At 46.3% G+C, this 14929-nt stretch overlaps 1 protein-coding gene across 3 annotated transcripts in view; it reads right to left on the reverse strand.

Moving 5' to 3' along the window:
• Positions 1-2180: 2180 nt before the first annotated feature.
• Positions 2181-14929, reverse strand: part of SOCS7 (suppressor of cytokine signaling 7) — a 33746-nt gene continuing 20997 nt past the window's right edge. For all 3 annotated transcript variants that reach the window (XM_065909080.1, XM_065909079.1, XM_065909078.1), the window contains 3 exons: positions 11761-11896; positions 11193-11346; positions 2181-7799 (listed from right to left, as the gene is read on the reverse strand). In XM_065909080.1, coding sequence (XP_065765152.1) covers positions 11223-11346; positions 11761-11896 — 260 coding nt within the window. In that variant the 3' untranslated portion in view covers positions 2181-7799; positions 11193-11222. The remainder of the gene's footprint in view (positions 7800-11192; positions 11347-11760; positions 11897-14929) is intronic.

Genomic DNA, 14929 nt, shown 5'->3' on the forward strand with positions numbered 1-14929 from the left:
GGAGGGGGGCTGATCTCACCTTTCCTCAAGTCCTACCACCTTGGCAGTGTACCAGCCCGGAGGCAGGGAGACAGCTGAATAGGACACAGGTTCTGTCCTTCACAGACCAGAGGTTATAGTCAAGTAACCGCAGACACATGAACAAATATTTTAACAGAGAAAGGAGCATTTGTTTGGCTGAGAGTGGCTGGTGAAAATTCCAGAGGTGACTGTGGAGGGAAATCCTTGAAGGATGAGCAGTTCTGCAGGTGAAGAGGGTAAGAAGTAGTGGTCTGCCAGGTAGACAAGACAGCATGAGGGAAGATGGAGTGTCAGGAGAAGGGATGCCATGACCTGGGAACTTCAAGTCATGCATTGTGACAAGTGCATCCTGTGTGGCGGGAGCAGGAGAAATGGCCTTGAACATTAGGTTGAGGAGTTAAGGTTTTTGTATCTAGTTTAAAAGTCGTCAGTGATTTAGGGAAGTGACTTGAGCACATCTTTATTCTGGAAGGACTGGAGAGGGGAAACAGGAACAGGAAGGCCAGTTGGGAAGCTGCTGAAATTGTCCAGGTGAAAAAGGGGAAATGCCTAAACTAGGGCAATGGAGGAGGGATGCATGACAGGTCATAGCATAAATGGGGATTGTGAACAGAGTAAAATTGCAGTCAAAATTCCTCTTGAGAACCTCTGGGGAAGGGGCTCCATTAGAAATTAATGGACTCTTCAGAGATTTTAGTACTTCTTCAGAGCTGGAGTCAACTCTCGTGCCTTTGGCTGAGCACCAAAGGAAAACGGTTGGTCTTCAGAATCCATATGGCACAAGATGCTTGCACTCTAAGAGACTGGAGAGGAACCAAAACAGAAAATTCACTTTTCCCATCTCACCCTCAATCGGGGGACACAGATGAAATGGAGGAGGAAATCTGCACAGTTACTGTCATGTGCTTGTAACTGCATTCAAGGAGGTTAGGAATAGGTATGGTAAGACACAACTGAGGTGAGATGGAATGAAAAGTGGAAGCTGAAAGTAGACAGGAAACATAGGAATTGAAGGAGGTGGTTTCAGGTTTTGGGGGTGAGGAGGGAGGGGAGGGACTATTTTATTTGGGGCTCCCTCTTTCCAAAAGAATGCCTTTTCTTCTATGGCTTTATCACTCAAGCCAGAGGGGACTAGTACCTCTTTCCCAACAAACCTCACACATCGTCACTAACATGAACAATGTTGATTTGAAATGATGAAAACCTATGTCATCACTTTCAAGAAATGCCCACTAACACTCTTGACTGTTGGTGTTGGCAAAGATCTTTATGATCGACAGACCAAATGGGGGACATTAGAGCACTGGAATTACTGATTCCAAGTGAAGCATTTTCCTTTGTAATGTTCTTCTTACTTCATAGTTTGGAGCATTTTTTTCTTCCAAAAGGGAAGAGAACTTTCATCAGGAGTTCATGCCTTCACAGAATAGCTATCAATATTGCTAAGACATTGTTTCATCCTAATATGGACCTGCGACTTGGGTGTGAGCTGAGTGGGGCCAGCTGGGATCCTAAGACCCCCTCCTGGGGCACTTTAATCAACTCTAAGACAACACCACGGCTGAGAACCAGGGTTTCAGCTCACTTAAGTGTGCTTTCCACTCTGAGGATGCAGAGAAACTGCAGAAAACTCTCCAAAATGTGCCAAGATTATTAGCACGCCAGCCTTCTAAGTGGGGAACTTGGAGACGAACTGGGTAAGAGAGTTAAGAGGGAAGATTTGATTGGCTCCAAGTAGCCACAATCAGAGAAACATTTCTGGTCCTCTCCTCTCAAAAGAGGACCACTCAAGAGTGGGCTAGGGACACAGGTTAAACTCATGAAAAACCTTGACTGCCAGTCTAGATATAAACTAGGAATGACCATTATGGTATGCAGTATGAACTCTCCCAAAATAGAGCAGAAAGGCCCAGAAAGCTCTCTGGAATTCCCCTGCACTTCCTAGGGAAGGAGAAAGCAGCTATGAGCAACGGCCATCAGCCTCAAGAATTTTCCAACCTAATTCTGACAAGACCACTTCTGGATGTGATCCGTTCAGCTGACATCACAGGGATTCCCCGAGTGCCAGGGTGGCCATCTGACCCTCAGTGGGTCGTTATTGTGTCAGGGGTCAGGAGATGAGAGAGGGACTGAGAAACCACCACCCAAATAACATGAAATAATTTCTAAACATTTTTATTTCAAATCTCTTTTCACCCCTTCCGCAAAAAGACATGGGTCAGTACAGCAATCATAAAAAGGAGATACAAACACAAGAGTCAAATGTCTCCCGCACTGACACTTTACAAAAAACCGGGAATTGTACATGGGTTTTCCAAACAGGACCTGCAGCAGCTACTAATGTCCCTTTACAAGAGTCAAACATGCCTATTAATACAGTATATACAGACACCCCATTCTGGAACTAATCTATAGGGACATCCCAACACCCCCCATCTATCCCCAGAAAAATACCAAAACACATCCAAAGTGCATTTGTTTTGTTTATATCAAAACATCTTTCCCTTTCCCCACCCCACCCTCAGACCCTCCCACCCCATTTAAGATTGGCCTGCAAGTCTATTTTAACCATTTAGTAATTTTTTATAGTTTATGAAAATAAATTATACAGCAAATATTTTAATAAATTAAGCACAAAAAGGTTGAGGAAAAGGAGAAAAACTAAATGGGAAGACAAAAGCCAGGCCACACTTTGGCTTGGAGGAGGGTGGGGTGGCAGAAGAGGACGGAAGTGGTTGCAGGGGGATGTGGCTCCCCTTCTGGTGAAGAACTGGCAACCACCCCGAGCCCAGACTGACACCCCTCTTCATTGAGTTCCTTAAAAACAACCAAAAAATGTACAGCAGCGGCTGTGCCACAGGCAGCACCAATTCTGGCATTCCAACGGGCCTGCCCAGAGCGGTGCCTGGATTACGCTTGTCCCTTGGAGGAGGTTCTGGGCCTGACAGTGAGGGGCAGGGCCCTGTTCAAGGAAGCACCAGGGATGGAGTGGTCAGACCAGCCTTCCCGCTCCACCTGAGCTGAGTAGGGGGCTTAGGATGCAGCTCGGTGCGGGGCTGTGTGGTTTGTGATCTCCTGGGTTCTGATCAGAAGTGTCCTAACTTCAACTACACTCCATCTCCAGGAGCAACTAGGATCGCAGTCCAGCTGCGAGCAGACATTCAGGTCTTCCACTGCCCTGACTGGCTGCTGTTTGCCAGCCCCTCTCAGCATTTTGAAAGAGGGGGTAGGCGGGGGGGAGGAAGCAATTCCAGGTACCCTCTTAAGAAGATGAAATGGGCGTGGAGGCATGTCACAGACTCAGCATGCAGGACTGGCTTCCTGGGAGGGGGACCAGAGTGGGGAGGAATGGGAGAAGGGGCAGAGATGGGAAACAGGAAGAATTCAGGGGCACCTACCAGGAAGGTCAAGAAGCATGAAAAGGACAAAGACAATATGGTATCTGCATGTAAAGAAAGGTCTTTCCCTGGCAGATTAGAGAATCGATCATTTAAATACAGTTCCTTACTCTATTTTTCTAACTACAGCATCTAAGTCCCCAGTGCCTCTGTCTCTATGCTCCAACTCTCACCTCACACCTCCCAAGGCTTCACTCTTATCTTCTCAAGGCCTCCTGCCATTTTGTGCTGAGCATGAAGACTTCAATGTCAAAACAGGATAGATCACGGGGACTGGCAGACTTTGCCTTCTTGAGCTGTGTGGCCCAATAATCCTATAGCTATCATGGGGGGAGGGGGGACACACTTTTTTTTTTCTTTTTCTTTTTTAATAAAAAAGGTTTTACTCCCCAGGAGCAAATAAATCATTTCGAACTACTGATAAACACTGCTGCAGTGAAAAGAAAGATGGCTCCATGTATGCAATAGCACAAATTCCGTGTAAGAACAGCTGTGTCGACAATTAGAGCTAAAAATCACTTCTCCACTTCCCCCTTTCCCACGAACCAAACCAAGAGGATTCCCATAGGGAAAATGTCTAACTCAAAAGCTCCTCCCTTAGGGACAGGGGCATGTCATTCTCTTAGAAGTGGACAACAAACAGCAGGTCTCCCCTCAGTGGAGATGCTCTCCACACCCCCATTAGTGGCAAGACTTCTGCACATAAAGACACACACACATGCACACAGACTTTCAGACCTCCTTCCAGCAGCCACGGAGCTGTACATCCCAGTGCTGAGGCCTCTAACTTCAGGGCTCAACCCCTAGGGAGAGGCGGTAGGGCAGCGGGGAATCTAACCAAGGGGACAAGTTCCTCCAATCGCCATTTCCTACTAGAGTCAAGGGTTTCAAGCAGGCCATGTTCTTCTGGGTCCTGGGGTGAGGGCTTCAAGGCTGGCATCCAGCTTTGCCGTAGTCTCTCACCCCTGGATCTGGGAACACTAACCACCCTGTCTCTCACCAGTTCTTGCTGGAAGCATAGGGGTTCTGTGGCCATCCCCACGTCACTCCCAACCTTAATAAGGGGCTTGTGGAATCAGCCCCAGGGACAAGCATGAAAGCAGAAGAAACGACGGTGACGGGCTCCCCACCACGCCTCTGCCCTCACGAGGCTGGGGGCTGCCACCCAGGGCCGGCTTTCCAGGGTGTCAGTCACTGTATCTAGGCACAGGCAGGCAACCAGGCCAAGGTCATCGCCAACTGTCCCTAAGACCTAGTCATCACCTATTTATCTAGTCCCACACCAAAGACCCCATACCTCCTCACTCCTGTGTGACCACAGCACATGAGTTTCAAGTAATAGCAAGTTGTAGCAGTAACTGTCAGTAGCTCACAGTGGTTCACACCTGTCCTGAGGAAGGTTACAGTAGATTAGGCATAAGCAAGAGAAGGTTAAACAGGCAGATCCGAGGTACTGACATCACCTAGCCACAACCAATGACGGGTCCCTAAAAGTGAGAATCTTTTCCAGTCTGTGACTTGAAAATACAACCACCACCAAAAAGGAATGAGTTCCTAGTGCAGACTGCTTTTCAATTAGCACTACACAGAACTGGTAGCGGGACAGGGGCACAGCCGGCGGGTGAAGGGGAGATGCTGACGACAGCCAGCTTGCTCCCACTCTCTCTCTGTTGACTGACTGGGCTGGTGTCCTTCCTCCTCACCTCTGGATGGAGCCTGTCTCCTCTGGCACAATTCTGTTCTGTAGCCACTCTACTGAGGAAGAAGTAGAGTATAGCCTGGGCTGTGACTCACGCACAGACAGATCATCGACATGGTCAACACTACCCTTCCTGGGAGGAGAAAGGATGATGGTTGAGGGTGGATCACGCCTCCTCATCTGGTCTGGATTTGTACCTGAGAGTATAGATTCTCCAGTGGAAACCGCTGGTACCACAAGGGGTCCAGGGCTGTGCCTCCCTCCCTCTGGCTATGCTGTGAGCAGTGAAGCCCCAGCCACGGGCAGGGGCAGGGGCCCCTGGCTGACTTCTGGCTCTGGGCTCCACTTTGCCATCATAACCCCTCAGCATTCACATCTACCTGATGACCAGGAAGTTTGGGTCTACACCACAGCACAGAAGAAGGATTCTTTGATGCCGCTGCTCTAACCTGGGGCTGTGCACTGTTCAGTACACACTGTGCAGATATCTGCATCTGCGCTCTTGTTCCTGCATTTCTCAGTGTCCTCCCCTCACCTAAAAACCAAGTCTCACAGCCCCAGAGCTCTCCTAGACCATATGGTCTACCATGACCTTACCCACTCTGAACTTAAGACCCAGCCCTTGATTCTCCTCTGCCACGCTGAGTCATTCTCCAAATGTGGCCATCACCTAAAAGCTCCCTTAGGCCAGATAATATGTCTTCCACCTCTTGTGTTTTCCACAGTAGCTAGCCTAGAGCCAGGCAAGTGCACACTAAAACCTAATTTTTAAAGAAAAAATTTCAGGTAGCTGCAAAACAGCCACTTGAGGATCTCAGTAGATTCCAGTCAGTAGGCTTTTGGTGGGTGGCACTTTCTGCAAAATGGCAAGTTAATTTGCACCTTCAAGAGGTAAGACCCACTGGTTAAGCCAACTCCTGGTTGGTAATACTACCACGACAGCCAGAGAGAAGAGGCACCACACGACAAAGCAGAGGTGTGCTGGGTTTATGCTGCAGAGCTCAGTTTGTGGGCTACCTCTTGACAGCCAGGTAACAATGCAAGCTTCCACCCTATTCAGCTAAAAGGAGGAAGAACGGTCATTCCACACAGGACGTAAGGCAGAAGGTCAATGTTTCCAGGTGAGGCAGTCCTATAAATTACCAGAACACTGGGGCCTCACCCTAAACCATCAGGAAACCACAAACCTGACATTATTTATCTCACTAGATGAGGCAGATATAAACACAGGGGAACCAAAAGAGGCAGTCTACTGGAACACTTACTGCAAAAGAGTAATAAAGATCAAACAGCTCAATTTTCACATCTTAATAACAAACCTCTCCCCAGAGTAACTCTACATAAAAGCAAACTCATAATGCTATGTGATTTGACAATGGCCCAGTTCAGAAAAGCACTGGAATTTTTCTCCCTCTTCCTCTACTTCCATCTGGAAAAAAGGCAACTCTCAAATCAGCATCTGACAGACTTCATAATGAAAGGAGGGCAAACAAGATATTACTCAGGAAGATGTCTGAGTTGCTAGAAAGAACTCAGGAAAATAAAGAAGCCTTTGCTACCTCCTGTTTCAGACCAACCTAAGAAGATGAGCTGTTAATGCTCTCCTCCCTCCTCACTGATCTCAAACATCCCATTAAAGCTTAGCCATGAGGGAGCTTTCTCTAGGAAGAGCACAATAGTTTCCTTTCTCACCTTCCTCCACATTCCCTCTTACTAGCTGACAGACATATGGAGGTGAGCAACACTGACTCCTCAGTCATGGGTGCCATTTGCCATTAAGAATCTGGAAGCACCCTCCATTAACGGCAGCAGCCCGAGACTGCAGCTCTGAACTGCTCAGGTGATGAAAAGACTACTGCCTGACAGCCGGGAGAAGCAGTAGGAATGATGTTACCACGACCAGAGTGAAATGAAGTTATCGCGAGGGAAGGGATTGAGGGGAGAACAGGGCTAACGTGAAGTCATAGAATTCAGTAAAAACAGAACGAATACAGCTTCTATGAGAGGTGATTCTGAAATTAGGTTCCTAAACCTCAGAAGGAAGGTATATGAGGAGTCACTACTTCCCCAGTAGGGCCATGTGCCAGGTTTTGTCCAGCATCTTCTATTTGAGACTATCCAACCTCTTTTCTTTCCTGCTCCTGCTAAAGCTACCCATGCTTACAGAGAAGCAGGTTCTCCTCAATCAGCAACTCCCAACAGATCTGCACTGTCTCCTTCTTTCCCCTTCTTCAAGGTCAATGTGAAGACTGGAATTCTGCCTTTGGCACCAGCTGAATGACCATCACTGGCAACCCGCTCTCCTCTTCTTCCCTCCCCCAGACCTGCTCACCCTCGGCACCACTTCCAATCCAACGGGCACAAACCCCAGGTGCCTTTAGGGTGAGTCTGTACCGAGATATGCAAATATACAAAACAAAACTTCTGAAAAAGGAACAGTGTTGAGACTTCTTCCCGTTTTCCGGGCAGTTCATCCAGCTCCAGGAGCACAGGGCTGGATGTGACATGGTGGAGCCCTGCTCAGAGTCCGCTGCTGTGCTTCATCCAAGCCCCAAGGTGGTGAGGGGAACCAGTCTCTTGCACAGAGGATCCCAATCCTTCCTACTCCCTCCTGTTTTCCTCACTCCTTTTCATGGTAGCTTCATTTGGTTCTTTGAAACTGGAGCTTGGCAACCAAATGCCTAGGTTAAAAAAGGGGAAAATTAGAGTGGCTCAATACAGTGGAATCAAAACGGAGGCAAAGGACAGCCTCTGGAGGTAGAGAAGGACAACTCAAAGGGAGAATGTAGCCTGCAAAGCCCAGTGCTTCCACAAACACTGCAGGTGGCTGGGGATGCAGGGGTGGCCTTTGTCATGGAGACCTGAGCAGCCTACCACCAAATGACAAATAAAGATGCCCCTCACACCACTTCCCTTCTCTTTCCCTTTCCCTTTTATTTTCCATTCACTCTTCCCCTCTGCTTCTCCCCTAAGGCACACCTGCTCTAGGGACCAAAAAAGGAACTGAGTCCCTGGAGGAATCCCTGGTGAGTCAGGCTAGAAACAGCTGCAAGCCTACGGCTTCTGGCCAATGAAGAGGGCTGACATATCATCACAAAGGTTAGTGTGGCGTCAACCTTCCGATTAAGAAGGGCACTGTGCCAGCTGTCACTCTGTCCCATAACTCCAAGCACCCTGGCAAGAAATTCTCCAGGAAACAGCATGCACAGACCAAGTGGCCTCTAAGGACTCTGAAATTAAAACAAGTCTGACCAACAAGAAATCATAATGGCCAAATTTCATACCTTAAAAGGCCTTTCCCTTGGGAAGAATTCCCAAGAGAACCTCCCTTTTTTTCAAGGGGTCCTCAGAGCAAGCACAGCAGGGTGCTTATCCTCTGCTACAAGCAACAATCCCAGTGTCACAGCAAAAAAGACTCCGGGAGTTCAGTGCAATCCTCTACTGATACATGACTGCCCCTCCACACTCATGACCAATGGCCAGCCCCAGCCTATACCTGATCATATCAGGGCCTTTGTACTTAGAGGATCTCTTGCCTAGAATGCCTGCTCCCAGGTCCTCTCACAGTTAACTCCTTGATATTCAAATCTCAGCTGAAATGTCACCTCCTCACAAGAGCCTTCCCTGATCATTCAAACTTGAGTGTGAATGACATGTTACCACTAACCACTGAACTTCACCCAATTTAATTTCCCTCACAACATGTACAGTCAACTGAAACTAGCCAATTCACTTACTCACTTGTTGCTGCCTATCTCTCCCTAAAGAACTGCAGCTCTGTGAGAACAGGGCCTTTGATTATCTTGTTCAGCACTCTCTTCCCAATTCATACTGGCTACTTAATATATAGAGGTCTGCTGAATCAACAAATGGGGAATTCACTAACTCCTGCGGAAAACCATTCCGTATTTGGATCTATTCAAAAGGTTCTTCTAAAGATAAACTGAGGACTTCCCTGATAGTCCAGTGGTTAAGAGTCCAAGCTTCTGCTGCTTGGGGCACAGGTTCAATCCCTGGTCAGGAAAATTCCACACGCTGTGCAGTGTGACCAAAAACAAAATAAAGTAGAAATAAAGCTGGAGACTGAATTCTTTTATAACTTACTCTGTGTTCCTGCCCTGCCCCCTGGAACCACACAGAATAAATTTGATCACTCTTAGGAAAATCTATCAAACACTTCTTTTAGCCTCCAACCCCTCTCACCTTAAAACTTCTCTGGTCCATGGTAATAATTTATTCCCTGCATCATGAAGTGTGGACAGCCCCCACCATCCTGAACCTTTCTCTGAATGTACATGTGCTCATGTAGGCTCCTCCTAAGGCACAGCACCCACAGAAGCAGCGCTGTAATTGAAGGGTCCCAATTATTCCTCAACAGTGCAGATGAGTAGGTGGGATCCCCTAGTTCCCTACCCTAATCACTGCAAAGCCACCAAACAGAGAAACCCTCCTAGACAACAGAGCACTTAAATGTTTTAGGAGACACTTCTGAGCACACACAACTTGCCAATCCAGGCACACCTCATTTAACTTGCTTTGTTGCACTTTTATAAGTTGAATGTTTGTGGCAATTCCACATTGTCAGATGATGGTTAGCATTTTTTAGCAACAAAATATTTTTAAATTAAGGTATGTAGATTTTTTACACATGCTAGTGCACACTTAACAGACCACAGTATAGTGTAGATAAAACTCTTCATATGCGTTGGGAAACCAAAAAAATCATGTGACTTGCTTTATTGCGATATTTGCTTTTTTCCAGTGTTCTGGAACAGAACCTGTGATACATCTCCCAGGTATGCCTGTAACTAAAGATTTGACAAAGAAACTGCACATCCAGCCCAGGATCCTTTAAGTTAAAACTCAACTGCCTCCCAGAGTTACCATTTCTTGATCTCTCTTCATTCCTCCTCCCCTGGCTAGTCCTGGCTCACATGCTCTCCCTTCAAGAGCACAGGATCAGAGACATCCAGAGCCAAGAGAAGACACACAGCTGGGGTCATCTGAGTCATGGCCCAAAAACACCCACGGAACAAAAACACCAGCTGTCACTCTCTCCCATTATGAAGAGAGCTGAGAGGGTGGGAAGAGTTAAAGCCCCCTCTCCACTCTAAAGCTGTCACACCTATGGGTTTTCCCCCTTTGTGTTGTATTGGGGATGTGATTAGAAACAGATGAGGTTAGAAGAATTCAGTGCTTAGAAAGGACACTCCCCACTGAGAGGGGGAGGGCAGTCTCTGACCCCACCAGTAGGTCACTAGAACATGACACGTAACCCTTACTATCAAAAGCACCGCTTTCTGGTAATTCTGTTCCCTACTTACTTCTACTTTCAATATTCACATTAATGTAATTTAAGAAGACTTTTTTTTTGGCTGAGCCCCGAGGCATGTGGGGATCTTAGTTCCCCAACCAGGGACCAAACCGGAACCCTCAGCACTGGAAGCGTGGAGTCCTAACCACAGGGAATCCCCAAGACTAATCAGAATTTATCTGTACAAACCAGTATTCCAAGGTATTTTATGGGAAAACAAACAAATAAAACTCAGTATAGCAATGGGATACACTCTTATATAAATGAATTCCTTAGTTAATTCATTTATTCTTTTCACCAATTTACTTTTCAGTGGCCCAGATGGAATTTTAAACAGAAGAGCAAGCTGTTTTTTTCCTCATTCCCATATTCCAAGCTATTGGACAGGAGAACTCTCACTGAAGTGCATGCCTATTGCAATTAAGGGCATTTTGTGTTCCCTTTGATGAAGTTTTCTTCCCCTTTGGTTTCCTGCTTTACATGTCATTTGTGCAACAGCTGTACTTCTATGGCCTCCTCTTTATATATATTCAGTGATTAGCATGCATGTTGCTTTGCAAATACTCAAGCCTCTCTTGTCTATTTGTTCTCCCCGTTGGGATATGTGCCCCCCGGGGACTCTGTGATCAGATGTGGCAACTCTCTGGAGAGACGCCTGGATTGGGGTATGTGCATGGGGTGGGAGGAAGAGGGCTAGGTCCAGTGCAGGATAACTGCCCAGGAAGAGACCAGGCTGGACAGTGAGGTGGAGTATGCATACCCTTGGTGGTGATCAGCATGGGGCCCCTCGCTACGTGGAGGGTTCCAACACCTCTTGCTTCTGTTTGGAAATGAGCTGCGCTTCCTTTAGAGACAGGTATACCTCTTCCTGAGGATCATAGTAGTAGAACTTTCGGATATAAGAGATCAGAGGCCTAAGAATAATACAAGAGGGGTACACACAAGTGTTATACAGAACTTAAAAAAGAAAGATCAACTTTATTCAACCCTCCCTTCTTTTCAATCCCTATATGGCTGAGACAACAGCAAAAAGTCTCTGCCAACTTGAGAAAATCCCCACATTCTCACTTATTGTAGTTGTCTCCCTCCCTCTTACCATCTCCACTCCACTCTTCACAGAGTCTGCAGAAGGGAAAGTGACACATGCACACACCTTCCTCCTTCGGGGCTGTACTGTGACATTTCTAAGTTAGGTGCTGAGACACAGGAGAAGTGAAAAGATGATGCCTGGGAGTTGCCAGACTCTGCCTGGACACTCCACTTGCAGGCCTCACTGACACTGTAAGTAACCCTCCACTCCTGCTCTGGCTCTAAAGACCCCATCATACTTAGGCAGTGGGAGATCCGGGATGTGATCGATCCGGACGAGCTGTCGGATTCGGAATCGGCAAAGGTGCTGGAGGGATTTGACATTGCTGAAACGGGACACTGGATAGAGCAACTGGACTGGAGTTGGTGGCAGTCCTTTAAGAACAAAAACCAAGAGAAATATTCAGATGAGACAAGGTAGCTAACTATATATAATCTTCCTTATGAAGAGAATCCAGGCAAGGGAAATGGTGCTTCTTTACAGTTCACATAGGTCTTCTGTGCAAAAGTGCCCCTCCACAAAACTTGGTTTCCATAGTACTGCTACCATATTTCATACTCAGGGGAGCCTACCCTCTGGCAGGGGGCCTCCCCAGCCTGACTTCTAACAACTGAGAGTCTTGCTCTTCGGACAGCTCAATGAAAAATGCCGAGCTAGAGACTTTGCTTGGAGCCAAGTGGCTAATCTCAGGCCCAAGGCTCTCAGTGAAGGACAACGGCCAAAGGTATCCTTGTTGGGAATGGGAGACACTTGTTTAGCATCTAGAGTATCTCGAAGGTGAGGACTCAAAAAGGCTGTTCAGAGGGGTCCCCACCAAATTCCAACGGAGAGACAGTAAGCAGAAGGCAGCATCTAGGATCAAATTTTACCGGCCGGTCACACAGTTATTTACTTCAGGCCGGGACAGTCAGATTTAGCTACCTTTTACTCCCCGCCAACACTCCACCCCCACCAACCACCCTTCTTACTTCTGAAAATTTAGGTTGGGTACAGGAACAGAAGAAAAGATGATGATACTTTTTCTTTTTTAGATACAACTTCCAAATAATATTCATATTGGTTAATTATTTTTTTAAAAGGTTCACTTTAATTCTATGTGCTCAGTTGTGTCCAACTCCTTGCAACCCCATGGACTGTACCCCACCAGGCTTCTCTGTCCATGGGATTTTCCAGGCAACAATACTAGAGTGGGTTGACCATTTCCTTCTCCAATGGATCTTCCCAACCCAGGGATAAAACCAGCATCTCTTGCGTCTCCTGCTTGGCAGGTGGATTCTTTACCATTGTACCACCTGGGAAGCCCAGGATAATACTTATAAAAGAAAAGCAACTACAGTAGCTTGGGCGAGCTGGAATTGGTACTGCTCTGTGTACAAGTGCCTGCTGACTAAAGCCAGTCAGGCCCAATGGAAGCCCCGCACTCATGTTTCATCACAGTATCAGCAGGCTCCATGCTGGGAAATTCCAACCCCCAGGGGTCAATGCCACAGAACGGAGACACCCACAATGGCAGGGACACTGAAACGCATCCAGAGAATAAAGAATACTCTCGTTTCAACAAACAAAGGACGATGAGTAAACAAGCAAACTGCTCTGAGAGAATCTGAGTTGCAAAACCTTTGAAAGAATTCTTTTCTCAACCGTTGTTGAATCAAATGAAATTCTGTAGACACAACTTGTTGGAAAATAAAATATCTATTTTTGGAGTTTAATTTCAAACAGTTTTAAAATTTTGTTTGAAGCCATGAGAAGAAAAATTAAAGCTTGCAGATTGTCTCCCAAAGCCTTTTCATGGTTGTTAACAACAGACTTTCTAAAAAAAAAAAATTGAAATACATTTTATGCTATATAAGTAAGCTTATCTTAAAGTCATCTAGCTCAGTCTTCAAAGCTGTGCTCCCAAATAGATACCACTAATACCCCCACTGCTCAATGAAGAAACTGAGGCCTACTGAGCTTACAGAATTTGCTCACAGCACAGAACCAACAGAACTGGCCTTCCCTGAACACTTGCTCTGTCTGAGGAAGAGTTGAGCCCAGGGAACCTCAAAGGAGCGTTCTCCAGGAGTCTCCCAGAGCACCTGACCATGTGACTGTCTAACGGGCACTGCTGTCGAGACAGGCACAGCTTCTTGATTCAGGACCAGTCTCTCTTAGTCCTTGACTTCTCACCCCTATCCCTTCAAATCTAACACTGTATTTTTAAAGCACTGTAACCCTCATCCTCAGGGGCTGGTTCCCCTGGGGGTCGAAACCAGGACTTTCTGCATGTAAAGCTGACCTGCTAACCACTACACTACGGAAACATAAGCTCAGATCATGAGCTCCTTATTTCCAAATTCAGGCTTAAATTGAAGAAAGTAGGGAAAATTACTAGGCCACTCAGGTATTATCTAAATCAAATCCCTTTTGATTATATGGTGGAGATGATGAATAGATTCAAGGAATTAGATCTGGTAGAGTGCCTAAAGCACCATAGAAGGAAGTTCGTAACACGGTATAGAATGCAGTGACCAAAGATCCCAAAGAAAAAGAAATGCAACAAGGCAAAGTGGTTATCTGAGGAGGCTTTACAAATAGCTGAGGAAAGAAGAGAAGCAAAAGGCAAGGGAGAAAGGGAAAGATATACCCAACTGAATGCAGAGTTCCAGAGAACAGCAACGAGAGGTAAGAACCCTTTCTTAATTGAATAAGCAAAGAAACAGGAAAACGGCAGAATGAGAAAGACTAGAGATCTCTCCAAAAAAATTGGAGATATCAAGAAAACATTCCATGCAAGGATGAGCATGATAAAGGACAGGAACAGTAAGGACCTAACAAAAGCAGAAAAGATTAAAAAGAGGTGGCAAGAATACACAGAAGAACCATACAAAAAAGATCTTAATGACTCAGATAACCACAGTAGTGTGGTCACTCCACCTAGAGCCAGACATCCTGGAGTGTGAAGTTAAGTGGGCTTTAGGAAGCGTTACTATGAACAAAGATAGTGGAGGTGATGGAATTCCAGCTGAGCTATTTAAAATCCTAAAAGATGATGCTGTTCAAGTGCTGCCCTCAGTATGCCAGCAAATATAGAAAACTCAGCAGTGGCCACAGGACTGGAAAAGGTCAGTTTTCATTCCAATCCCAAAGAAGGGCAACACCAAAGAATGTTCAAACTACCAAACAACAGTGCTCATTTCATATGCCAGCAAGGCTATGCTCAAAATCCTTCAAGCTATGCTTCAGCAGTATGTGAACCAAGAATTTCCTGATGTACAAGCTGAGTTTACAAAAAGGCAGAGGAACCAGAGATTAAATTGCCAACATTTGTTGGATCATGGAGAAAGCAAGAGAATTCCAGAAAAACATGTAGTTCTGCTTCACTGACTATGCTAACACCTTGACTGTGTGGATCACAACAAACT

This window comes from Muntiacus reevesi, chromosome 18 (assembly GCF_963930625.1).
Source record: "Muntiacus reevesi chromosome 18, mMunRee1.1, whole genome shotgun sequence".
In the NCBI taxonomy this organism is placed as follows: domain Eukaryota; kingdom Metazoa; phylum Chordata; class Mammalia; order Artiodactyla; family Cervidae; genus Muntiacus; species Muntiacus reevesi.